The 26,259-nt window shown below is 39.0% G+C and overlaps 1 protein-coding gene across 2 annotated transcripts in view; it reads left to right on the top strand.

Annotated features, from left to right (window-relative positions):
* COL6A5 (collagen type VI alpha 5 chain) overlaps nt 1-26,259 on the top strand; it is a 155,850-nt gene that overhangs the window by 105,141 nt on the left and 24,450 nt on the right. For both annotated transcript variants that reach the window (XM_027549097.1, XM_027549107.1), the window contains exon 37: nt 6,615-6,820. In XM_027549097.1, the coding sequence (XP_027404898.1) occupies nt 6,615-6,820 (206 nt within the window). The remainder of the gene's footprint in view (nt 1-6,614; nt 6,821-26,259) is intronic.

Raw genomic sequence — 26,259 nt, 5'->3', positions numbered from 1 at the left:
TGTCAGACTTTATTTCCTTTCCTCTCTCAACAGTTCAAGTAGTGCCAGTGGGTGCCAAACACCAGTATCAGTGCAAATGTAAACATGGATTTGAAATTGCATATAGAGCTCTGGTAGCTTAGAGGGTAAAGCATCTGCCTGCAAGGTGGGGGGCCTCGGTTTGATCCCTGGGTCGGGAAGATCCCCTGGAGAAGGGAAGGACAACCCACTCCAGTATTCTTGCCTGGAGAATCCCATGGACGGAGGAGCCTGGTAGGCTACAGTCCACAGGGTCGCAAGGAGTCAGACACGACTGAGCGACTTCACTCACTCACTCATAGAGCCATTAATAAAATAAGAATAAAATTATATTGAATATGTTTTTATAATCATCTAAATAAAAGCAAAAATATTTTCAAACTATCATTCTGACTCCAAAGAATGTAAATGTAAGTTCCATTTTAGGAGGGATGATGTCAATGAAATATGCTTTATATAGTCTTATTCCTCTCAGGGAAGTTGATAGTAACTTAAACGACTATATTCTAGGTCTTCTGTTGAGACTGATATCAGTCTGAGACACATTATTTGGTTTTCCCAAGTAACCTATGAGTTTCTTGTCATTTATCCAAAACTCAGTGACAAATTCAGTTCAGTTCAGTTGCTCAGTCATGTCCGACTCTTTGCGACCCCAAGGACTGCAGCACGCCAGGCCTCCCTGTCTATCATCAACTCCCACAGATTGCTCAAACTCATGTCCATTGAGTCGGTGATGCCATCTAACTATCTCATTCTCTGTCATCCCCTTCTCCTCCTGCCTTCAATCTTTCCCAGCAACAGGGTCTTTTGAGTCAGTTCTTCTCATCAGGTGGCCAAAGTATTGGAGTCTCAGCTTCAGCATCAGTCTTTCCAATGAATATTCAGGACTGATTTCCTTTAGGGTGGACTGGTTGGATCTTCTTGCAGTCCAAAGGACTCTCAAGAGTCTTCTCCAACACCACAGTTCAAAAGCATCAATTCTTCTGTGCTCAGCTTTCTTTATGGTCCAACTCTCACATCCATACATGACTACTGGAAAAGCCATAGCCTTGACTATACAGACCTTTGTTGGCAAAGTAATGTCTCTGCTTTAACTTTCCTTCCAAGGAGTAAGTGTCTTTTAATTTCATGGCTGCAGTCACCATCTGCAGTGATTTTGAAGCCCAAGAAAATAGTCAGCCACTGTTTCTACTGTTTCCCCATCTATTTGCCGTGAAGTGATGGGACCAGATGCCATGATCTTAATTTTTTGAATGTTGAGTTTTAAGCCAGCTTTTTGACTCTCCTCTTTCACTTCCATCAAGAGGCTCTTTAGTTCCTCTTCACTTTCTGCCATAAGGGTGGTGTCATCTCCATTTCTGAGGTTATTGATATTTCTCCCAGCAATCATGATTCCAGCTTGTGCTTCATCCAGCCTGGAATTTTGGATGATGTACTCTGCATATAAGTTAAATAAGCAAGGTGACAATGTACAGCCTTGACATGCTCCTTTCCCAATTTGGAACTGGTCTGTTGTTCCATGTTCGATTCCAACTGCTACTTCCTGACCTGCATACAGATTTCTCAGGGGGCAGGTCAGGTGGTCTGGTAGTCCCATCTCTTTAAGAATTTTCCACAGTTTGTTGTGATCCACACAGTCAAAGGCTTTTGTGTAGTCAATAATGCAGAAGTAGATGTTTTTCTGGAACTCTCTTGCTTTTTCTATGATCCAACAGGTGTTGGCAATTTGATCTCTGGTTCTTCTGCCTTTTCAAAATCTAGCTTGAACATCTGAAAGTTCTTGGTTCACATACTGTTGAAGTCTCGCTTGGAGAATTTTGAGCATTACTTTGCTAGCGTGTGAGATGAGTGTGATTATGCATTAGTTTGAACATTCTTTGGCATTGCCTTTGATTTGTTTCATTTGATTTATTTCAAAGTATTAAATAATATTTCATAGGCTCTAAGTAAATGGGGGAAAAGGGGAGGATAACTGGGAATTTACAAAAATGTATCAGTATATGCTTTTTAAGAAATGAAGTATAGTTGATTTACAATATTATATTAGTTTCTGGGGTATAGCTCAGTGATTCAGTACTTTTACAGATTATATTCAAAGTTATTACAAGATAATAGCTATAAGTCCCTGTGCTATACAAAATATTCTTGTTGCTTATTGATTTTATACATAATAGCTTCATATCTCTTAATCCCGCTAACCCGCCCCTCCCCCCTACCCGCTCCCCTTTGCTAATCACTAGTTTTTTCCTGTGTCTGTGAATCTGTTTCAGTTTTGCTATATACATTAATTTGTACTATTTTTTATATTCCACACATAAACAATACCATACAGTATTTGTGTTTTTCTCTCAGACTTACTTCAGTTCAGTCGCTCAGTCGTGTCTGACTCTTTGCGACCCCATGAACCGCAGCACGCCAGGCCTCCCTGTCCATCACCAACTCCCGGAGTTCACCCAAACCCATGTGCATTGAGTCGGTGATGCCATCCAGCCATCTCATCCTCTGTTGTCCCCTTCTCCTCCTGCCCCCAATCCCTCCCAGCATCAGGGTCTTTTCCAATGAGTCAGACTTACTTAACTAAGGATTAATATTCTCCAAGTCTATCCATGTACCTTCAAGTGGCAACATTCCATTCTTTTTATGATTGAGTATTATTCCATCATACATATATACACCACATCTTTTTAAATCAGTCATCTGTTGATGGGTACTTGGGTGCTTCCATGTCTTGGCTATTGTAAATAATACTGCTATGAACTTTGTGGTGCATGTATCTTTTTGATGAGTATTTTTTAGTGATTTTGTTTTCTTCTTATATATACCCAAGAGAAGAATTGCTGGATCATATGGAAACTCTCTTTTTTTTTTTTAAGGAATCTCCATACTGTTCTGCCAAATGGCTGTACCACTTTACATCTCCACTCAGTGTACAAGGGTTCCCTTTTTCTTTTTTTTTAACTTAAATTTATTTATTTTAATTGGAGGCTAATTACTTTACAATATTGTATTGGTTTTGCCATACATCAACATGAATCTGCCACAGGTGTACACGTGCTCCCCATCCTGAACCCCCCTCCCACCTCCCTCCCCATACCATCCCTCTGGGTCATCCCAGTGCACCAGCTCCAAGCATCCTGTATCATGCATCGAACCTGGACAGGCAATTCGTTTCTTATATGATATTATGCATGTTTCAATGCCATTCTCCCAAATCATCCCACCCTCTCCCTCTCCCACAGAGTCCAAAACACTGTTCTACACATCTGTGTCTCTTTTGCTGTCTTGCATACAGGGTTATTGTTACCATCTTTCTAAATTCCATATATATGTGTTAATATACTGTATTGGTGTTTTTCTTTCTGGCTTACTTAACTCTGTATAATAGGCTCCAGTTTCATCCACCTCATTAGAACTGATTCAAATGTATTCTTTTTAATGGCTGAGTAATACTCCATTGTGTATATGTACCACAGCTTTCTTATCCATTCATCTGCTGATGGACATCTAGGTTGCTTCCATGTCCTGGCTATTATAAACAGTGCTGCGATGAACATTGAAGTACACATGTCTCTTTCAATTCTGGTTTCTTCGGTGTATACACCCAGCAGTGGGATTGCTGGGTCATAAGGCAGATCTATTTCCAGTTTTTTAAGGAATCTCCACACTGTTCTCCATAGTGGCTGTACTAGTTTGCATTCCCACCAACAGTGTAAGAGGGTTTCCTTTTCTCCACATCCTCTCATTCATTGCTTGTAGACTTTTGGATCACATGACTGGCATGAAATAGTACCTCATTATGGTTTTGATTTTCATTTCTCTGATAATGAGTGATGTTGAGCATTTTTTCATGTGTTTGTTAGCCATCTGTATGTCTTCCTTGGAGAAATGTCTGTTTAGTTCTTTGGCCCATTTTTTGATTGGGTCGTTTATTTTTCTGGGATTGAGCTGCAGGAGTTGCTTGTATATTTTTGAGATTAGTTATTTGTCAGTTGCTTCATTTGCTATTATTTTCTCCCATTCTGAAGGCTGTCTTTTCACCTTGCTTTTTCCATATTCTCTCAAACATTTGTTATTTTGATGTTTGCTATTCTGTCAGGTGTGAAGATATATCTCATCATGGTTTGTATTTTTCTGATGATTAGCAATGTTGAGCATCTTTTCATGTCCCTGCTGGCCATCTGTATGTCTTCTTTGGAGAAATATCTGTTTAGGTCTTCTCTCTTTTTTTTAATTGGATTTTTTTTTTTTTTTTTGGATTGAGTTGTATGAACTCTCTCTCTTTTGAATATTAACCCCTCATGAGACATTTTTCACAAATATTTTCTCCTGCTCCCTGTGTTGTGTTTTAGCTGTGTCAGTGGCTTCCTTTCCTGAGAAAAAGCTTTTACGTTTAATTTAATCCTGTTTCTTTATTTTTGCTTTTCTTTCTTTTACCTGAGAAGACAGTTCCAAAAAATATTGCTGTGATTCATGCCTGTGTTCTCTTGTGAGAGTTTTGTGGTTTCTGGTCTTAAACCTACTTTGAGTTTATTGTTGTATATAGTGTAAAGAAATGTTTTAATGTCATTGTTTTACATACAGCTGTCCATTTTCTCACACCACTAGTTGAAGAGATTGTATTTTCTCCATCGTACATTCTTGCTTTTTTCTGTCATAGGTAGATTAATTGGCCATAAGTATGTGGGTTTATTTCTGGGCTCCCTGTTCTGTTTCATTGATCTATGGATCTGTTTTTGTATCAGTACCTTGCTATTTTGATTATTGCAGCTTTGTAGTATAGTCTGAAGTCTGGGAGAATGGAATCTCCAGCTTTTTTTTTTTTCCAAGTTTGTTTTGGCAAGTCAGGGTCTTTTGTGGTTTCATTTGAATTTTAAGATTTTTTTCTAGTTCTGTGAAAAATTTTCATGGGTATTTTGATAGAAATTGCATTAAATCTGTAGATTGTTTTGTGTAGCATGGCCATTTTAACAATAGTAATTCTTCCAACCCAAGGGCAAATGATATCTTTTATTTCTTTGTATCATTTTAAATTTTCTTTTTTTTTATGAACTTACATGCTTTTATTTTTTTTAATCTTTTTTAAATATAAATTTATTTATTTTAACTGGAGGTTAATTACTTTACAATATTTTATTGGTTTTGCCATACATCAACATGAATCCACCACAGGTATACACGTGTTCCCCATCCCGAACCCCCCTTGTATAATATAATAAATGAAATGAACTGCCAGTCCAAGTTCGATGCATGATACTGGTTGCTTGGGTCTGGTGCACTGGGATGACCCAGAGGGATGGTACAGGGAGGGAGGAGGGAGGGGGGTTCAGGATGGGGAACATTTTAAATTTTCTGTATCAATGTTTTATTGTTTTCGAGTATAGGTCTTTTCCTTCCTTGGTATTTTATTCTTTTTGATACAATTTTAAATGGGATTGATTTTTTGCTTTCTCTTTCTGAGAGTTCATTATTAGTATACAGAAAAGCAATAGATTTCTGTATATTAATCTTGTGTCCTGTGACTTTGCTTAATGCATTTATTGGTTCTGATACTTTTGGGGTAGAGCCTTTAGGATATTCTGCATAAAGTCTCATTCCATCTGCAAATAGGGACAGTTTTGTTTCTTCTCTTCCAGTTTGGATGCCTTTTATTTCTTTTCCTTATCGGATTGCTCTGGCTAGAACTTTCAAAATTACATTAAATAGAGGTAGTGAGAGTGAATATCCTTGTCTTGTTCCTAAAGTTAGAGGAAAACCTTTCTGCTTTTCTCCATTGCATATGATATTAGCTGTAGCTTTGTCTTAGATGGTCTTTATTATGTTAAGATATGTTCCTTCTATACCCACTTTTGGAGAAGGAAATGGCAACCCACTCCAGTGTTCTTGCCTGGAGAGTCCCAGGGATGGGGGAGCCTGGTGGGCTGCCGTCCATGGGGTCGCACAGAGTCGGACACGACTGAAGCGACTTAGCAGCAGCATACCCACTTTGATCATGAATGGAGGTTGAATTTGTTAGATGCTTTTTGTGCGTATGTTGAGATGATCGTGTGATTTTATGTCTTTCCTTCTGTTAATGTGGTATATCACACTGATTCACTTGTGTACTTTCAGCCATTCTCGTGCGCCTGGAATCAATCGGACTTGACATGTGGTTTATGAAGCTTTTATATTCTATTGGATTCAGTTTGCTAACACTTTGTTGAGAAGTTTCACATCCTTTACTCATCTAAGATATTGGCATATAATTTTCTCTTTTTTTCTGGAGTGTCTTTGGTTTTGGTTTCAGGATATTGGTGGCCTTGTGGAATGAATTTGGGAGTGTTATGTCCTCTTGAATATTTTCGAATAGGTATTAGTTCTTCTCTACATGTTTAGTAGAATTCCCTTGTAGTATAATGAATCTTAATGAATTATTTGATTGAAATAAGCTTAGATTTTTAACACCCAACTATCTTTCTAAGAAATAATTAAGTAACCATATTAAATCATTGGGATGTTTTGTTTGTATTCCCCCAATACAAACAAAACTAAAACTTCCCTGAAGTTTAAACTTTTCCTAAAGTTTTAGTTCACCTAAAACCTTCCTTTTTATCTTCTAGATTTACTCCTGAACCTTATGAGATTTCTTCAGGAGAGAACATCATTGGCCAGGAATTGAGTGCTCTGAGAGATTCATCTTTTGTATTGGAGGACAATGGAAGCGACCATTTGGTTTATGTTCCAAGCCAGATGCTTATGCCACAGAAATTAATGACTAAGTATGAAAAAGATTGGAATTCTGAAGCAACTGCAAGTCTCACATCTGGTAAGGAAATGAAAAGTTGTACTGAATAACTTGATCTTCATCTTTTTAACACTAATAGAGAATCAAATAAACAAGTCTGGTATAAAAAGCAACTTTTTTTCAAGTTCAAGATGGTGGCTACAACTGCTGTTTTTATTTGATTTGAAGATTTAAATGGTCACAGGTACCACTCTGGAAATCACTGGTAAGCCCTAAGAAACTTCCTTGATATTCTCACCAAACTTGAGATTTCTCTAGAAGCCACAATTTAGGTTAGTGTGATGTAGAAGGAGGCAATATAGAGAAATAACATAGAGGCTCTTTATTTCTTCTTCACTTTCTGCCATAAGGGAGGTGTCATCTGCATATCTGAGGTTATTGATATTTCTCCCAGCAATCTTGATTCCAACTTATGCTTCCTCCAGCCTGCGTTTCTCATGATGTACTCTGCATAGAAGTTAAATAAGCAGGGTGACAATATACAGCCTTGATGTACTCCTTTTCCTATTTGGAACCAGTCTGTTGTTCCATGTCCAGTTCTAACTGTTGCTTCCTGACCTGCATACAGATTTCTCAGGAGGCAGGTCAGGTGGTCTGGTTTTCCCATCTCTTTCAGAATTTTCCACAGTTTATTGTGATCCACACAGTAAACAGCTTTGGCATAGTTAATAAAGCAGAAATAGATGTTTTTCTGGAACTCTCTTGCTTTTTCAATGATCCAGCAGATGTTGGCAAATTGATCTGTGGTTCCTCTGCCTTTTCTAAAACCAGCTTGAACATCTGGATGTTCACGGTTCACGTATTGCTGAAGCCTGGCTTGGAGAATTTTGAGCATTACTTTACTAGCATGTGAGATGAGTGCAGTTGTGTGGTAGTTTGAGCATTCTTTGGCATTGCCTTTTACAGCAGCTCAAAGACAATTTGTATCAGAATTACCTGGAAACTCCTAAGCACAGATTCCTAAGCCTTTCTCAGTACTACTGCTTCATATTTAGGGGTGTGTGTGGTTTTATAACCACCCTAGGTGATCTCTGTAGGTACTCGTTTTTGAGATCCACTATCCTTCTGGAAGCATATCTGTAAACCAGCAGCATCAGCACCACCTGGGAACCTAGAACTGCACTCGTCCTGGATCTTCTGAAGCAGAAACTGGGGAGGTGGGGCTCAGCCCTTTGATTTTTAACAAGCAACACAGGTGATTCGCATCCAGGCTGAAGTTTAAGAACCATTGTTCATGCTACCCGAGAAGGCAATGGCACCCCACTCCAGTACTCTTGCCTGGAAAATCCCATGGATGGAGGACCCTGGAAGGCTGCAGTCCATGGGGTCACGAAAAGTCGGACACGACTGAACTTCCCTTTCACTTTTCACTTTCATGCATTGTAGAAGGAAATGGCAACCCACTCCAGTGTTCTTGCCTGGAGAATCCCAGTTACAGGGGAGCCTGGTGGGCTGCCGTCTATGGGGTCGCACAGAGTCAGACACGACGGAAGTGATTTAGCAGCATCAGCAGCATGTAGACATTATATAGCAATACCATTACACATTTGACCAAGACCTCCACAATATAAAAATTCCTTGGAAAATTCAGTTCCTCTTAATTACTCACCAATGGATTACACATAGTTCTTTGGAATTATGTAATGAAAAATGATGGTTTAATTCTAATTAAATTCAGCTGTTGACCCAATGGTGCTGCTGCTGCTGCTAAGTCGCTTCAGTCGTGTCCGACTCTGTGCGACCCCATAGACGGCAGCCCACCAGGCTCCCCCGTCCCTGGGATTCTCCAGGCAAGAACACTGGAGTGGGTTGCCATTTCCTTCTCCAATGCATGAAAGTGAAACGTGAAAGTGAAGTCGCTCAGTCGTTCCCGACTCTTAGCGACCCCATGGACTGCAGCCTATCAGGCTCCTCCATCCATGGGATTTTCCAGGCAAGAATACTGGAGTGGGTTGCCATTGCCTTCTCTGACCCAGTGGTGAGCCCAGCACTTTTAAAGATGCTCTGTTAATTAATACTTAAGGCATGATTAGTTTACTGTCAAGATTAAAAAGGGACAGGATCATTTTTTAAAATGCGAAATACCAATCCAAACTCAGCCTAGGGCTCACTGATAGCTTTAGGTGGTCCCTGGCCTTAGGACAACTTCAATTGATGTTCTTTTCAATGAATTTTATTAAGTAATGAGAAGGAACACTTCCATCTTAAAACTAGTCTGGAGTTGTTCACAAGGGAATTTTCCTGGATTTTACTTAACGTTTTTATTGGGTTGGACAAAAATTTCATTTGGATTTTGCTGTAACACCCAAACAAATTGTCCAATATTTTTCTAACTTGACTGCGATCTATAGTCAGCTTTTTTTTTTTTTTTAAGCCAATGTATCTTTTTACTTTGAATCAACCGTAAGGTATTAAAGCTGGAAAGGTGTTTAGTGATTTGTGGTTGTTGTTGTTCAGTCACCAAGTTGTGTCAGCTCTGCGACCTCATTTAGTGGTTAGCTCTTGCAAATTCACCTGGAGGTGATTCCATCCTGCTCCGCCCCAAGAGGCATATTGAAGTGTCTGGAGACACTTTAGTTTTCATAACTGGAAGATGCTACTGGCAGCTAGTGGGTAGAGGCCGCGGATACTGCTAAACACCCTGCAGTGCGCACTGGACAGGCCCTCATGACAAAGAATTATCCAGTCAGTGTCACTAGTGAAAGAAACCCTGTTAGGAGAAACTCCATGCCAAGATTATGAAACTAAAAGACCAGTTCAGTATAGGACTCATGATTTCTGCACACTGTCCACAGGTTCCCAGTACATCCTCAGGATTCTGCTAGTTTTTAAGAAAAATTATACAGATACTATCATACCATATAAAATTTTATTACAGTCACAAATGAGACAATTTAGCAAACAGATGTTTGTGGTGTGGAATACATTCTTTGGCATGTATGTTTACAGGGGCTTCCCAGCTGGCTCAGTAGTAAAGAATCCACCTGCCAGTACAGGAAATGCAGGAGACTTGGGTTCAATCCCTGGGTCAGGAAGCTCTCCTAGAGGAGTAAATGGCAACATATTCCAGTATTCTTGCCTGGGAAATTCCATGGACAGAGGAGCCTGGTGGGCTACAGTCCATGGGGTCACAAAGAGTTGGATGTAACTGAGCACACACACACAGGGTTACGTAGTTCTATTCAGTTACATATCCCGTTTTTCACATATGTTATACATTTTACATATTTCTGCAAGCTTCATACTGATTTTTCTGTGCTCTCATAATGTTTCTCTCTGTGAAGGAATGTCTTAACTGTTTACCTCTTGAACACTTAAGCTTGCTTCCAATTTTTGCTGTTATGTGCTGAATTTGAATGCATATATCTTCTGCTACACTAAAATCTGTACTGGAATTAAATGCAGCAGAATTGGCTTCTGAGTCACACATTAAAACCATCCCCTAGCTGAACATCCTCCTTTCATATTAGTACATGTGAAAAAGAGGTCAGTGGTAGAATTGGGGTTATGTCTGATCTGCAGTCACATGTCTCATGAATGCTTTAGGAAATCTCAACCATCTGGATGCTCTTTGGGAGATAAACTGAGTCTTCTGTTCATATTAAACTGTAGACAGGTTGTGGCATTCACTTTTGTTCAGGAATTTATTGTGTAGTTATTACAGTTTGGGTGACTTCCTTGAAGATTTTGAGTATGGCAGAACTAATGTGAACTGTGAGTTCAAGATATGTGGATGATTTGACTTCACAGGTTGCTTCTGTAGGTCTCATGCAATCATTTGTTGCAATTACTAAAGCAATGGTCTACAGTGTTAGCAACACTTTTTTCATCGGGACTCTTTGATAATGGAATAAAACGTGGACAGCTGAAGAAATAATTGGGTGATGTTAGTGGTGGCGATGGACGAAGCAGTGGCAGCCCTTACCACTGGTGTGTGTGTTAGTTACTCAGTCGTGTCCAACTCTTTGCGACCCCGTGGACTGTAGCCTTCCAGGCTCCACAGTCCATGGAATTCTCCAGGCAAGAATACTGGACCGGGTAAGCTATTCCCTTCTTCAGGGTACCTTCCCAAACCAGAGATCAAACCAGTGTCTCCTGCATTGCAGGCAGATTCTTTCCTGTCTAAGCCACCAGGGACACCAGGGCTTACTATAGGAAAGGACTCTGCCAAGCATGCAAGTGAATTTCCTATGAATATTAATGCAGCAAATGTGTATTTGGCTCCTGTTCTGAATTAAACCCTTTGCTAGTCTTAGAGAGATTAAAAAAAAAAAAAAAAGATTCAGACAGAGGCCCTGTCTTAAAAGGAGACTATAATCTGATAGAGTATACTCTGTGTGTACAAAAAAATAAATGCCTAATACAAGTCAGAAAGTATTCAGTTCAAAAAAGTGCAGATGGAATGCTTTGGGGACCAATATTGATTTCAGCATTGCATACACTGTCTCACTTGATGGAACAATGCATTAGGAATAATAGCAACTAATAATAGTAATAAGTTACTGCTTCTTTACTATGTGCAACTACATGCCAGGCACTGTGCTAAACTCTTTATAAATTAACACATGACTTCATTTCATCCGTACCCCCCAAATCTATCATTATTGTAATGACTATTATATTTTACAGATGATGACATGAATGCAAAGAACCACAAGCACAAATTATAAGCACAGAGCCAGAATTCAAACCCGTGCCCATTTCCACAAAAATGCTAACTCTTTAAAAAAATTTTTTAATTGGAGGAAAATTGCTTTACAGTGTTGTGTTGGTTTCTGCCATCTAACAACTTGAATCAGCTATAATTATACATATGTCCTCTCCTTGAGCCTCTTTCCCCTCCTCCCATCCCTCTCCTCTAGGTCATCACGGAGCACCAGGCTGGGCTCCTTGTGTTATACAGCAGCTTCCCACTGTCTCTTTTACACGTGGTGGGGTATGTATGTCAGTGCTGGTCTCTCCATCCGTCCCACCCTTTCCTTCCCTCTCTGTGTCCACAAGTCATTCTCCACTAAGTTCACCCGTACCGCTTTTCTAGATTCCATATATGTGTGTTAATATACGACGCTTGCTTTTCTCTTTTTGACTCCGTTCACTGTGTATACACTCTATATTCATCCACCTCCATAGAACTGACTCAGATTCATTCTTTTCCTGGTTGAGTAGTACTCTGTTGTATATATGTGCCACATCTTTTTTTATAGCTAGGCTGCTTCCATGTCCTGGCTATTGTAAATAGTGCTGCAGTGAGCATAGGAGTACATGTGTCTTTTAGAGTTTTGGCTTTCTCAGGGATATGCCCAGGAGTGAGACTGTTGTGTCATATGGTGGATTTATTCCTGGTTTTTAAAGAAATGTCCATACTGTTCCCCATTAAGGTTATATCAGTTTACATTCCCACTAAGAGTATAGGAGGGTTCCCTTGTCTCCATATCTTCTCCAGAAGTTGTCTGTAGATTTTTTGATAATGGCCATTCTGGCTGGGATGAACTGATAGCTCATTTTAGTTGATTTGCATTTCTGTAATAATGAGCACTGTTGAGCATTTTTCATGTATTTATTAGCCATGTGTATGTGTTCTTTGGAGAAATGTCTGTTTCAGTCTGCCTGTTTTTTGACTAGGCTGTTTGCTTTTCTGATATTGAGCTGTATGAGCTGCCTATATATTTTGGAGATTAATCCTTTGTCAGGTCTTCCATCTGCAATTATTTTCTACTCTTCTGAGGGTTGTCTTTTAATCTTTATAGTTTCCTTTGCTTCCAACTTTTAAAGCTCTGACCTTTTATTAGGTTACACTGTTTATGTTTGTTTTTATTTCCTTTACTCTAGGAAATGGGTCAAAGAGGATATTGGTGTAATTTATGTGGAAGAATGTACTGCCAATGTTTTCCTCTAAGATCTTTATAGTTTCTGGTCTTATATTAAAGTCTGTAATCCATGTTGAGTTTCTTTTTTGTATGGTGTTAGAAAATGCTCTAGTTTCATTCTTTTACATATAGCTGTACAGTTTTCCAAGCACTGTTCATTGAAGAGATTGTCTTTTCTCCATTGTACATTCTTGCCGCCTTTGTCAAAGACAGGTTGCCCATAGGTGTGTGGGTTTACCTCTGGGCTTTCTGTCTCATTCCATTGGTCTATATTTCTGTTTTTCTGCCAGTACCATACTTTCTTAATGACTGTGGCTTTGTAGTATAGTCTGAAGTCAGGAAGGTTGATTTCTCCAGCTCAGTTTTTCTTTCTGAAGATTGCGTTGACTATTCAGATCTTTTGTGTTTCCATATAAATTGTGAACTTTTTTTGTTCTAGTTCTGGTGAAAAATGCCATTGGTAGTTTGATAAAGATTACATTGAATCTGTAGATCGCTTGGGGTAATATAATCATTTTCAAAGTATTTATTCTTCCAATCCAAAAGCTTGGTATATCTCTCCATCTGTTTATGTCGTCTTTGATTTCTTTCATCAGTGACTTATAGTTTTCTGTATACAGGTCCTTTGTCTCTTTAGGTGGGTTTATTCCTAGGCATTTTATTATTGTTGCAGTGGTGAATGGGATTGTTTCCTTAATTTCTCTTTCTGATTTTTCATTGTTAGTATATAGGAAAGCTAGGAATTTCATGTATTAATTTTATATCCTGCAACTTTACTATATTCTTGATTAGCTCTAGTAATTTTCTGGTGACATTTTTAGTGTTTTCTAAGTACAATATCTGCAAACAGTAAGAATTTTACTTCTTTTCCAATCTGGATTCCTCTTATTTCTTTTTATTCTCTTATTACTGTGGCTAGGACTTCCAAAACTATGTTGAATAATAATGGTGAGAGTGGGCACCCTTGTCTTGTTCCTCATCTCAGAAAAAATATTTTCAGTTTTTCACCACTGAGAATAATGTTTGCTTTGGATTTGTCATATATGGTTTTTATTTTGTTGAGGTATGTTCCTTCTATGCTTACTTTCTGGAGAGTTTTTTTTTTTTATTATAGTAAATGAGTGTTGAATTTTGCTGAAAGCTTTCTCTGCATCTATTGAGATGATCATGTGATTTTTATCTTTCAGTTTGTTAATATAGTATATCACATTGATTGATTTGTGTATATTGAAGAATTCTTGCATCCTTGGGATAGAGCCCACTTGGTCATGATGTATCATCTTTGTAATGTATTTTTGGACCCTGTTTCCTGGAATTTTGTTGAGAATTTTGGCATCTGTATTCATCAGTGATACTAGTATGTGATTTTTTCTGTGGTTTGTCTTGTTTTGGTATCAGGATGATGGTGGATTAGTAGAATGAGTTTGGGAATTTTCCTTCCTTTGCAATTTTCTGGAAGAGTTGAGCAAGATAGGTGTTAGCTCTTCTCTAAACTTTTCATAGAACTTGCCTGTGAAACCATCTGGCCCGAGGTTTTTGCTTGTTGGAAGATTTTTTTACTATAGTTTTGATTTCCGTTCTTGTGATTGGTTTGTTCATATTTTCTGTTTCTTTCTGGTTCAGTCTTGAAAAGTTTTAATTTCCTAAAAATGTGTCCATTTATTCAAGGTTGTGTGTTTTATTGGCACACAGTTGCTTGTAGTAACCTCTTATGATACATTGTATTTCTGTGTCGTCTGTTGTAATTTCTTCTTTTTCATTTCTAATTTTATTGGGTTGACTCTTTTTTCCTTGAAGAGTTTGGCTAATGATTTGTCATTTTTTTTCATCTTCTCAAAGAAAAAGCTTTTGGTTTTATTGATTTTTGCTATTGTTTCCTTCATTTCTTTTTCATTTATTTCTGCTTGGACCTTTATGATTTATTTTCTTCTACTAGCTTTGGGATTTTTATGTTCGTCTGTTTCTAATTGCTTTAGATGAAAGGTTATTTATCTGATGTTTCTCCTCTTTCTTGAGGTAGGTTTGTGTTGCTGTAAACTTCCCTCTTAGCACTGCTTTTACTGCATCCCACAGGTTTTGAGGTGACAGGTTTTCACTGTCATTTGTTGTTTCTAGGTATTTTTTTTTTTATTCCCTCTTTATTTCTTCACTGAACTCTTGGTTATTCAGAATAAATAATTCTTGGTTATTTATTCTCCATATATTTGTGTGTTTTTTTTTTTCCCTATGCTGCTGCTGCTGCTGCTGCTAAGTTGCTTCAGTCGTGTCCGACTCTGTCCACCAGGCTCCTCCATCCATGGGATTTTCCAGGCAAGAGTGCTGGAGTGGGGTGCCATTGCCTCCTCCATAGTTGATACCTAATCTTTTAGCACTGTGGTCAGAAAAGATATTTGTTACAAGATCAGTTTTTAAAAGATTTACCACAGCTTAATTTGTGACTCAAGATGTGATCTATCCTGGAGAATGTTCCATATGAAGTTGAGAAAAAAGTGAAATCTACTGTTTTTGGATGAAATGTCCTGTAGATATGAATTAGGTCCATCTGGTTCAATGCATCCTTTAGAGCTTGTCTGTCCTTACTAATTTTCTGTCTGCATGGTCTGTCCATTGGTGTAAGTGGGTGTTAAAGTCCCCGACTGTCCTGTGTTACTGTCGGTTCCCTCCCTAATAGCCAGTACTAGCAGTGTTAGTCGCTCAGTCGTGTCCAGCTCTGTGTGACCCCAAAGCCTGCAGCCCTCCAGTCTCCTCTGTCCATGGGATTATCCAGGCAAGAATACTGGCATGGCTTGCCATTCCCTTCTCCAGAGGATCTCCCCGACCCAGGGATTGAACCTGGGTCTCCTGCATCATAGGCAGATTCTTTACCGTCTGAGCTACAGCAAACCATTAACATAATAAGAGACACTCCAGGTGATTTTCTTTCTATTCCATTTGCATTTTTCAATTTGCCACAATCAACGGATAAGACCCTGATGCTGGGAGGGATTGGGGGCAGGAGGAGAAGGGGACGACAGAGGATCAGATGGCTGGATGACATCACCGACTTGATGGACGTGAGTCTGAGTGAACTCTGGGAGTTGGTGATGGACAGGGAGGCCTGGCGTGCTGCGATTTATGGGGTTGCAAAGAGTCGGACATGACTGAGCAACTGAACTGACTGACTATTAAAAAAAACTAACCAGTTTTCTGTGAAAACAGACTCTTCAGGTGCTTCTGCACAGGTATACATATGCACACACATATACAATAACATAGCATATATATATATGTGTGTGTGTATATATATATAACTGAATAAGCCTTTCTAAAAATCTCTATCTTCTTAAAAATAAGTACTTTTTTGCTGTCTGGATCAGTCATCACACAAGGCTTAATATGTAGGGCAACATATATATAAAACCAAACACTAATTTTCCTGGCTGTGACCAACATGGAAAAATAACAGTTGTTAGCATTTGCCTCAGAAGCAGCAGCAGCATATATTGAGATATTCCTATGTTGTATGCATCAGTTCAGTTCAGTTCAGTCACTCAGTCATGTCCAACTCTTTGCGACCCCAAAGAGAAGAGAGAAAAAAAGAATAAAAACATGAATCAAAAAAGAGGACAGCAATCAAGCCTTAAGTGGTAATTAATACCATAAGCTAGATTAACAAAAATACAAAATCAAAAGCATTGAAAATGCAATAAAACTAAAAAGTACTGTAAAAACAAAAAAAAAGAAATAATTTTTTTTAGAAATAAAATGTTTTAAAAAGGAAAAATTGCATCAAAAATAAAAATTAAAGGATTAATAAAAAGCAACATTTGAATAATACAAAAGATGAAAAAGAAAATATACATGGAGAAAGTGATAGTAATAAAAATGTCCTCCTGCATCCTCCATTGTCCTCTCCACATAGTGAGCTCCAGCCAATCTGCCTAATCAGGAAGTCCTCCAGTTTTCTAGGCAGGTCTCTAGACCTGCTGTGTGGTCAGCTCAGATCAGACCTGGCCTTACTCCAGTTTGTAGTTGCTCCCAAAACCCACAGTTGCCCCCAAAGTTCACAGTCTCAGGCTAATTGCAGGAATTTAATCCTATGCATCTGTGGCTCCATGAACAAATCCCCTTGCTTTCCTTTGCTCACACAGCCGCTGGTGGCTCTCTGGTTTGGGGCCTGCCTCTGCTTGTAGGCCACCCTCCAGTGTCTGTTCCCTTCCCAGACCAGAGCGAGTAAAAGTAGCAGCTTACTAGGGCTCACTTACTCAGTCAGGCCAGGGAAAGAGAGGGGTATGAAAGCCGTAACTGGGGTGTTTGGGGAGCGCCTTCTGCAGCCCAGGCCTGCGGGAAGTTGCTCCAGTTTGAGGCAGGTCATGCACTCTCCCAAGGGAGTCGGCCCTGAGTCCTGTGTCCCTTGACCGAGGCCAGTTACATAGGCTCCTAGGAAGGCGTGGGCAGTAGCTGTCCCCGGTCATGGCTTAGTGACAGCTGCTATCTCTAGGGTTGGGGCCGCAGTGGTGATATTTTCTCTCCTGCCTCAGGCACTCGCCCTGGCTTTGGCAGCGGCCAGCTGGCTTGCATTCCCCTCTCTGGATCACAAACTGCACTCACATCTAGTTTGCCTCAGCTGCTCTTGCTGGCTTTGGCAGCAGCTGGGCGTATCTACTCCTGCGGCTGCACGGTTCACAGCTGTGGCCTGTCACACCTAGGGCATTCACAATGGTGAGTTCCTGAGATCTCAAATTATGGGGAGTTAGAGATGTCTCTGGGAGTCCCAGGCTTTTCCCGGGACTCCCTCCGCTCTGTTGTACCAGGCCCTTCAGAGTATCTTCACAGCATTCAACCCCGGTCCTCTCCCTGGGGTTGCACCCTCAGCACCCAGCCCCCATTCACCTCAGTGGGTGTGCAAACCACTTCTCTGCTGGGAAGTGCTGGTCAGCAATGATCTCTGCGGTGAATTCTCTCTGTTTTGCCTTCTGAGCATCTGTTGCTGCTGAGTTCCCGTCTAAGGTCCTGCAGCTCCCCTGCCCATCCCTGCCTGTGAGGGAGTTTCTGAGTGTTCAGAAACTGAACTTTTTATCTGTTCACTCCCTGTTCAGTGAACAGATAAAAAGGATGTTATATATGTAATGTGTATATATACACACACATTGCTGCTGCTGCTGCTGCTAAGTCGCTTCAGTCGTGTCTGACTCTGTGCGACCCCATAGACGGCAGCCCACCAGGCTCCCCCATCCGTGGGATTCTCCAGGCAAGAACACTGGAGTGGGTTGCCATTTCCTTCTCCAGTGCATGAAAGTGAAAAGTGAAAGTGAAGTCACTCAGTCGTGTCTGACTCTTAGCGACCCCATGGACTGCGGCCCACCAGGCTCCTCTGTCCATGGGATTTTCCAGGCAAGAGTGCTGGAGTGGGGTGCCATTGCCTTCTCCGACACACACATTACCTATATATAAACATTATATATATAATACACATACATTACATATATACACACACATTATATATGTATACACACATTGAATATACACACACACTATATATATACACACATTATATATGTATACAAACATTATATATATATACAGACATTATATATATAATATATACATACGCATTATATATATAGACATACATATATAATGTAATATTATATTACATAATATTAGCCGTAAAAAAGAATGAAATAATGCCATTCACAGCAAGAAGGATGGACCTAGACATAATACTTAGTGAAGTAAACCTGACAAAGACAAATATATCACTTACATGTGGAATCTAAAATATAACACAGATGAACTTATTCATGAAACAGAAACAGACTCACAGACAGACAACAAAAGTAAGGTGGTGGGATGAATAAGGAGTTTGGAATTAAGACATACACATATATACAATATAAATTTATATATAAATAGATAAATATCAAGGACCTACTGTACAGCACAGGGAACTACATTCAATACCTCGTAATAATCCAGGATGGTTATGTATAACTGAATCACTTTGCTGTGCAGCTGAAACTAACACAGCATTGTAAATTAAGTGTATTTCAGTGATGATTAAAGAATATCTGGTAACAGACCCAGGAGGTCTGGGTATAAATGCCTCCTGAGGCTTGCATCACTTTTCTCAGTGCGCTAGGGCCTCTCTGCAGATTGTGGGTTCAGAGTGTGACGTGGACAGCAAGAGTGAATCCTGTGGGCAAAGTGCCACCTAGGAAAGTCACAGCCGAGAGGGTATGTGTTCTGTCTTCTGGGAAGAAGATGAAATTTATTTTAGGACCATGACTCCTACTTGTTCAGGCAAACGGAGGAGAGAGGAATTCTTTCAACAAAACAAGGGATTGAAAATATATCTCTATTTCCCTTTGGCATAAAATGAATGACACACAGTCAGAGACACACACGTGTGCTCCATCCTGTGGCTTCACTAGTGACCTCACCAGGAAGGCCTGAGGTGACAGTATTAGATGCAGAGGTGTGTAAATCATCACAACTCCTCCCGGTTAAGTGTGTGTAAACACGACAGAATGGGCTTGAACGCATGTCCCTTGTGTTCCACTAATACCAGACGGTTTTGCATTTGGGGAAATTCTGGCTCACAGAGTATAGTGTCATAGGGAGGATTTTCAAATGTCTGAGACTTCTATTTGTTTTTTTTTTTTCCCTCTAAAAGTTATGTTTATAGAGTACTTAGGATATGCTGGGCACTGTGAAAATTTTATTTAATTTTCTCAAGAAACATAAGGTTATAGTTTATTATTATGAAAGTGAAAAAAGTGAAGTCACTCAGTCGTATCCAACTCTTTGCAACCCTATGGGCTGTAGCCTATCAGCCTTCTCTGTCCATGGGATTTTTCAGACAAGAATACTGGAGTGGGTTGCCGTTTCTTTCTCCAGGAGATCTTCCCGACCCAGGGATTGAACCTGGGTCTCTCACATTGTAGGCTATGTATTTTTAGAGAATGAAACAGAGGCATGGAAGAGACTCAGGGTCACAGAGCTAAAAAAAAATGGTTTAAATGAGCCTCAGACTCCAAAGATTCAACTCATACCCATTGCCCCATAAGGCCTAGGGAAGAAAATATCAAAAAATTTATTTAGTTGCCTAGTTTTGAAAGAAAACTTTCTTTAGTACTTTCAATCAGAAAGAATAGCATTGATCAAGACCCTGGTTCTTTAAACCAGGTCCTGGGGCCTTTGGCTAGGTGGTTAATGTGTTCCTTAATGTGTTTACTCCACGCTCAAATCTGATAACCAGGTCTTCTGAAGGAGTTAAACAAAGCTGGGTGCAAATCCTGCCTCTACCACTGACAGACTATCATTTCTTGGCCAAGTCATTTGCTCCCTCTAAGCCTCAGCTTGCTCATCTGTAAAACGGGCATGATGATAATTTCACCCTCACAGTGCTATGTGGAATATTAAATGAGAGGAGATAGGCATGGAGCTGAGCACAAACTCTGAAGCTCATTCAACACTCAGAAAATGGAAGAATTGAAAATGAAAGCATTGCCAGTCTCATGGGAAGCCTTACAAAAAAAAAGGTGAAGTTGAAAAATGTCTTTTGTAGTCCATGTGGACAGAAAAGTATGTATACAGCAGCCGCATCGTCTGTGTGGCTTGCCCGTTGGAGAACACATGACTGATTCTGGCCACTGGACAAATCCAAGGCAGATCACAAGATAACTTGTGCCTGTCTTGAGATTCCCCACAACCATGAAAGGCATCATAGCTCCACAGCATTGCAATCCCCGTCCAGATGGTCCAGCCCTGTAGATGCTCCTTTCTCCCTAAATTCCCTTTCCATCTCCACTGCTCCTGAAAGGTGCTCAGCCCTGTGGGTGCAAAATTAGGCTAATCTCTTGGGGCACTTCCCTGGAAATCCAGCTGGGTCCCTCATTCCTCTCAAGCCATAACAAGTGAGTCAGCCCTTCCTCCTCTTCCATTCCAAGGAATTTATCCACAGAGTTGGAGATGAGTATTTGGCTTGGTGACATTACCAGAAAATAAACAGCATTTCTCTGAGTGATAGGTATTCTTTAGCTACACTTCTACCAGACTTTGCAATTATTGAAAAAAAAATTTTTTTTAAAGGCCCAATCTTTCCAAGTAAGATACTTTAGACTCAAAATAGAATAATTGTAAGTGATTTTTTAGTGTTTGGCTAAATTTTAGAGTTTAGCCCTTAGCTTCTTTTATTCTCATTTTAATCCTTTAAATAGGTAAATAACCTATTTTTAGAGATTTTAGAAGTGAAATATGTCTCTACATATCCCCATCTATTTGCCATGAAGTGATGGTACCAGATGCCATGATCTTATTTTTCTGAATGTTTAGCTTTAAGCCAACTTTTTCACTCTCCTCTTTCACTTTCATCAAAAGGGTCTTTAGTTCTTCTTTGCTTTCTGCCTGAAGGGTGGTGTCATCTGCATATCTGTGTTTATTGGTATTTCTCCCGGCAAACTTGATTCCAGCTTGTGCTTCATCCAGCCCAGCATTTCTCATGAAATATTTCTCATTATTATATATATAATACATTCATCAGTTGATGGATACTTAAGTTGCTTCCATGGATTAGCTGTTGTAAATATTGCTGCTATGAACATCAGGGTGCATGTACTTTTTTGAACTAGTGTCTTTACTTTCCTCAGATACGTACTCAGAAGTGGGATTTCTGGATTACATGGTGGTTCTGTTTCTAGTTTTTTTGGTGGAACCTTCATACTCTTTTCCATACTGACTGTGCCAATTTATATTCTCACCAACCATGTAGGAGAGTTCTCTTTTCTTCATGTCTTTACCAGCATTTGTTATTTGTGGACTCTTTTTTAGGCATTTTTACTTTATTTATTTTTAACACCAAAGGCATTCTGTATCAGGATATAGCCAATTAACAATGTTGTGATAGTTTTAGGTGAACAGTGAAGGGACTCAGTCATACATAGACATGTATCCATTCTCCTCCAAACCCCCTTCCCATCCAGGCTGGCACATAACATTGAGCAGAGTTCCACGTGCTATACAATAGTTTTTTGTTGGTTATCCATTTTAAATAGAGCAGTGTATACATGACCTTCCCGAAGTCCTCAACTATCCCTTCCCCCTGGCAACCGTGAGTTCATGTTCTAAGTCTGTGAGTCTCTGTCTTGTAAGTTCATTTGTATCATTTCTTTTTAGATTTCACATATAAGGGATGTGATATGATATTTCTGCTTCTCTGTCTGACTTACTTCACTCAGTATAACATGCTCTAGGTCCATCCATGTTGCTGCAAATGGCCTTATTTCATTCCTTTTAGTAGTTGGGTAATATTCCATTGTGTGTATGTACCGCATCTTCTTTATCCATTCTTCTGTCAGTGGACATTTAGGTTGTCTCCATGTCTTGGCCATCATAAACAGTGCTGCAATGAACACTGGGGTGCATGTATCGTTTGGGCTATGTTTTTCTCTGGATATATGCCTATGACACCACCTTTATGGCAGACAGTGAAGAGGAACTAAAAAGCTTCTTGATGAAGGTGAAAGAGGAGAGTGAAAAAATTGGCTTAAAACTCAACATTCAGAAAACAAAGATCATGGAATCTGGTCCCATCACTTCATGGGAAATAGATAGGGAAACAGTGTCAGACTTCATTTTATTTGGGTATGACACTACTGGTCAGGGACAATTATTATGGACTTTCAAATAAGAAAGTGGATGAACAGCTGAAAGTGGATGAATATTAATAAAGTATGAATGAGGTAGATATATTTAGGAAAAACAATTAAGCCAACAATTGTTTTTAAAATTTAGAAACCCATACCAAGCAGGATAATAGAGATTAAATCATAATATTAAACTTGTCTAGACAAGTATTCAGTGCAAAGCTGGCAGCCTGCTGCCAAACAAATTTTACTGAAACACAGCTTTATAGGGCAAATTTATCAATTCAGTACAGAAGGCATAGAGAACAGGGCCACAGAAGTCAATGAAATGCCTTAATTTCTTTAAAAGATAGAAAAAAAATCAATTTTTTAGGGTCAAAATATTTAATTTTTTTCTCACATGAGGAAAACAATGCAATGTTAGAGCCCACATGAGTCTATTAATTTTTGCCAAAACAAACAAAAAAATAATTCATGTATCTAAAGTTATTTAAATATAATTTTTAATTTACTTCTGTATTGGGAGGGAGCCCATAAACCAGAAGTTGTTAGGCCCCACAGAAGGCCTAAAGCAGTTCTGCAACCATGCTGGTGTGTTTGCATATTGTCTGCAGCTGATTTTGCAAGTGCAGAATTGAGTAGTTATATTGTATACAAATTCCAGGAAAAATTTCCTGATCCTTGGCTGAGTGTATTAGTACTCATGCTGTACTCAAAAAGCCTCTTGATGACAGTGAAAGTGGAGAGTGAAAAAGTTGGCTTAAAGCTCAACATTCAGAAAACTAAGATCATGGCATCTGGTCCCATCACATCATGGGAAATAGATGGGGAAACAGTGGAAACAGTGTCAGACTTTATTTTTTGGGGCTCCAAAATCACTGCAGATGGTGACTGCAGCCATGAAATTAAAATACACTTACTCCGTGGAAGAAAAGTTATGACCAACCTAGATAGCATATTCAAAAGCAGAGACATTCCTTTGCCAACAAAGGTCTGTCTAGTCAAGGCTATGGTTTTTCCTGTGGTCATGTATGGATGTGAGAGTTGGACTGTAAAGAAAGCTGAGTGCCGAAGAATTGATGCTTTTGAACGGTGGTGTTGGAGAAGACTCTTGAGAGTCCCTTGGACTGCAAGGAGATCCAACCAGTCCATTCTGAAGGAGATCAGCCCTGGGATTTCTTTGGAAGGAATGATGCTAAAGCTGAAATTCCAGTACTTTGGCCACCTCATGTGAAGAGTTGACTCATTGGAAAAGACTCTGATGCTGGGAGGAATTGGGGGCAGGAGGAGAAGGGGACGACAGAGGATGAGATGGCTGGATGGCATCACTGACTCGATGGACGTGAGTTTGAGTGAACTCTGGGAGATGGTGATGGACAGGGAGGCCTGGCATGCCGCGATTCATGGGGTTGCAAAGAGTCAGACACGACTGAGCAACTGAACTGAACTGAACTGATGCCTAAAAGTGGGAATGTAGGTTCATATGGTAGCTCTACTTCTAGTTTTTTAAGGAGCCTCCACACTGTTCTCCATAGTGGCTCTACCAATTTACATTCCCACCAACAACTTCAGGAAGGTTCCCTTCTCTCCACACCATCTCTAGAATTTGCTGTCTGTGGATTTTTTTGATGATAACCATTCTGACCAGTATGAGGTGAAATCTCATTGTAGTTTTGATTTGCATTTCTCAAACGACTGGTAATTTTGAACATCTTTTCATATGCCTATTGGCGATCTGTATGCCCTTTATAGAGAAATGTCTCTTCAGGTCTTCTGCCCATTTTTTGAGTGGCTTGTTTGTTTTAATGCTATTAAGTGTCATAAGCTGTTTGTAAACTTTGGAGACTAATCACTTACAGTCACATCATTTGCAAATATTTTCTCCCAATCTGTGAGTTGTCTTTTCATTTTGTTTATTGTTTCCTTTGATGTGCAAAAGCTTTTGAGTTTCAGTGGGTTCCTTTTGTTTATTTTTGCTTTTATTTCCATTATTCTGGGAGATAGATTTAAAAAGATGATGCTGTGATTTATGTCAGAGAGTGGTCTGCCTATATTTTCCTCTAAGAGTTTGTTATTTGTGGACTTTTTGATGATGGCCATTCTGACAGGTGTGAAGTGATATCCCACTGTGGTTTTGATCTATATTTCTCTGATGATTAGCAATGTTTAGCATCTTTCCAGTGCCCGTTGGCCATCTGTATGTCATCTTTGTACAAAGTTCTCCTTGTCTTCTGCTTATTTTTTCACTGAGTTGTTTTTTAATATTGAGTTGTATGAGCTGTTTATATGTTGTGAATATTAACCCTTTATCATTCATATCATTTGTAAATACTTTCCCCTATTCAGTAGGTTGTCCTTTTGCTTTGTCAGTGGTTCCCTTTGCTGTACAAAAGCTTTTAATTTTAATTATGTCCCATTTCTTTATTTTTGCTTTCTTCTTTCTTTGCCTTAGGAGGCAGATCCAAAAATTATTTCTACAACTTATGTCAAAGAGTATTTAGCCTATGTTCTCTTACAGGAGTTTTGTGGTTTCTGGCCTTACAGTTGAGTCTTTAACCGATTTTGACTTTGTTTTTGTGTATGGTGTGAGAACAATGAAATGTTCTAATTTCATTGTTTTTGTATGTAGCTGTCCAGTCTTCCCAGCACCACTCATTGAAGAGATTATCTTTTCTCTATTGTGCATTCTTGCCTCTTTTGTCATAGATAGGTTAACTCATCACAAGTGTGTGGGCTTATTTCTGGGTTCTCTATTCTGCTTCATTGATCTATATGACTGTCTTTGTGCCAGTACCTTGCTGTTTTGATTACTGTAACTTTGTAGTATAGTCTGAAGTCTGTGAGCATGGTATCTCCAGCTTTGTTCTTTTTCTAGCTTGCTTTGGCAATTCAAGGTCTTTTGTGGTTTCATATGAATTTTAGGATTATTCAGATTCTGTGAAAAATGATTTTTATACATAGGTAGCTAGAGATTCATTAAACATAAATAGAGATAGAGAGTCATTAAATCCATAGATTGCTTTGGATAGTATGGACATTTTAACAATATTAATTCTTCTAATCCATGAACATGAGATTTCCATTTATTTATTTATTTGTATATTTATTTGTATCATCTATAATTTCCTTCATTTATCAATATTTTATAGTTTTCAGGATATAGATCTTTAACTTCCTTGGTTAAGTTTATTTCTAGGTATTTTATTCTTTTTGATGTTATTTTAAACAGATTGTTTTCATATTTTCTCTTTTTGATAGTTCATTATTAGTGCATAGAAAAACAACAGATTTCTGTATATTAGTCTTGCATCATACAATTTTTACTGAATTCATTTATCCTAATAGTTTTGGTAGAGAGTTTTCTATATATAGTATCATGTCATCTGCAAATTGTGACAGTTCTACTTCTTCCCTTCTGATTTGGATTCCTTTTATTTCTTATTGTTAGTCTTGAGATTTCTGTCACTGGGACTTTCAATACTATGTTAAATAGAAGTGTCAAGAGTGGGCATCATTGTCTTGTTCCTGGGGATTTAAAATAAAATCTTTCAGCTTTTCAACCTTCCATATGATGTTAGCTGTGGGTTTATCACAAAAGAGACAAACTTATGAAAAACATATCTTTTATTATGTTGAGATATGTTTCCTCCATATCCACATTTTTGTTTTGTTTTTAATTTACTGTTGCCAATTGACGTCTAGAGAAATTTACAGCATTGTATTAGTTTCAGGTGTTCATCAAACTCATTCAGTTATATGTGTGTGTGTGTTCTTTTTAGGATTGTTTTCCCATATAGGTTATTACAAAATATTGAGATAGTAACCTGTGCTGTGAAGTTTTTATCATGGGTATATGTTGAATTTTGTCAAATGCTTTTTCTGCCTGCATCTGCTGAGGTGATCATGTGGTTTTTATCATTCCTTTTGTTAATGTGGTGTATCATACTGATTGATTTGTGGATATTGA

Source organism: Bos indicus x Bos taurus, chromosome 1 (genome assembly GCF_003369695.1).
Source record: "Bos indicus x Bos taurus breed Angus x Brahman F1 hybrid chromosome 1, Bos_hybrid_MaternalHap_v2.0, whole genome shotgun sequence".
Lineage (NCBI taxonomy): Eukaryota > Metazoa > Chordata > Mammalia > Artiodactyla > Bovidae > Bos > Bos indicus x Bos taurus.
Note: the sequence above shows the minus strand (reverse complement) of the source record. Positions and strands in the feature narration are given on the sequence as shown.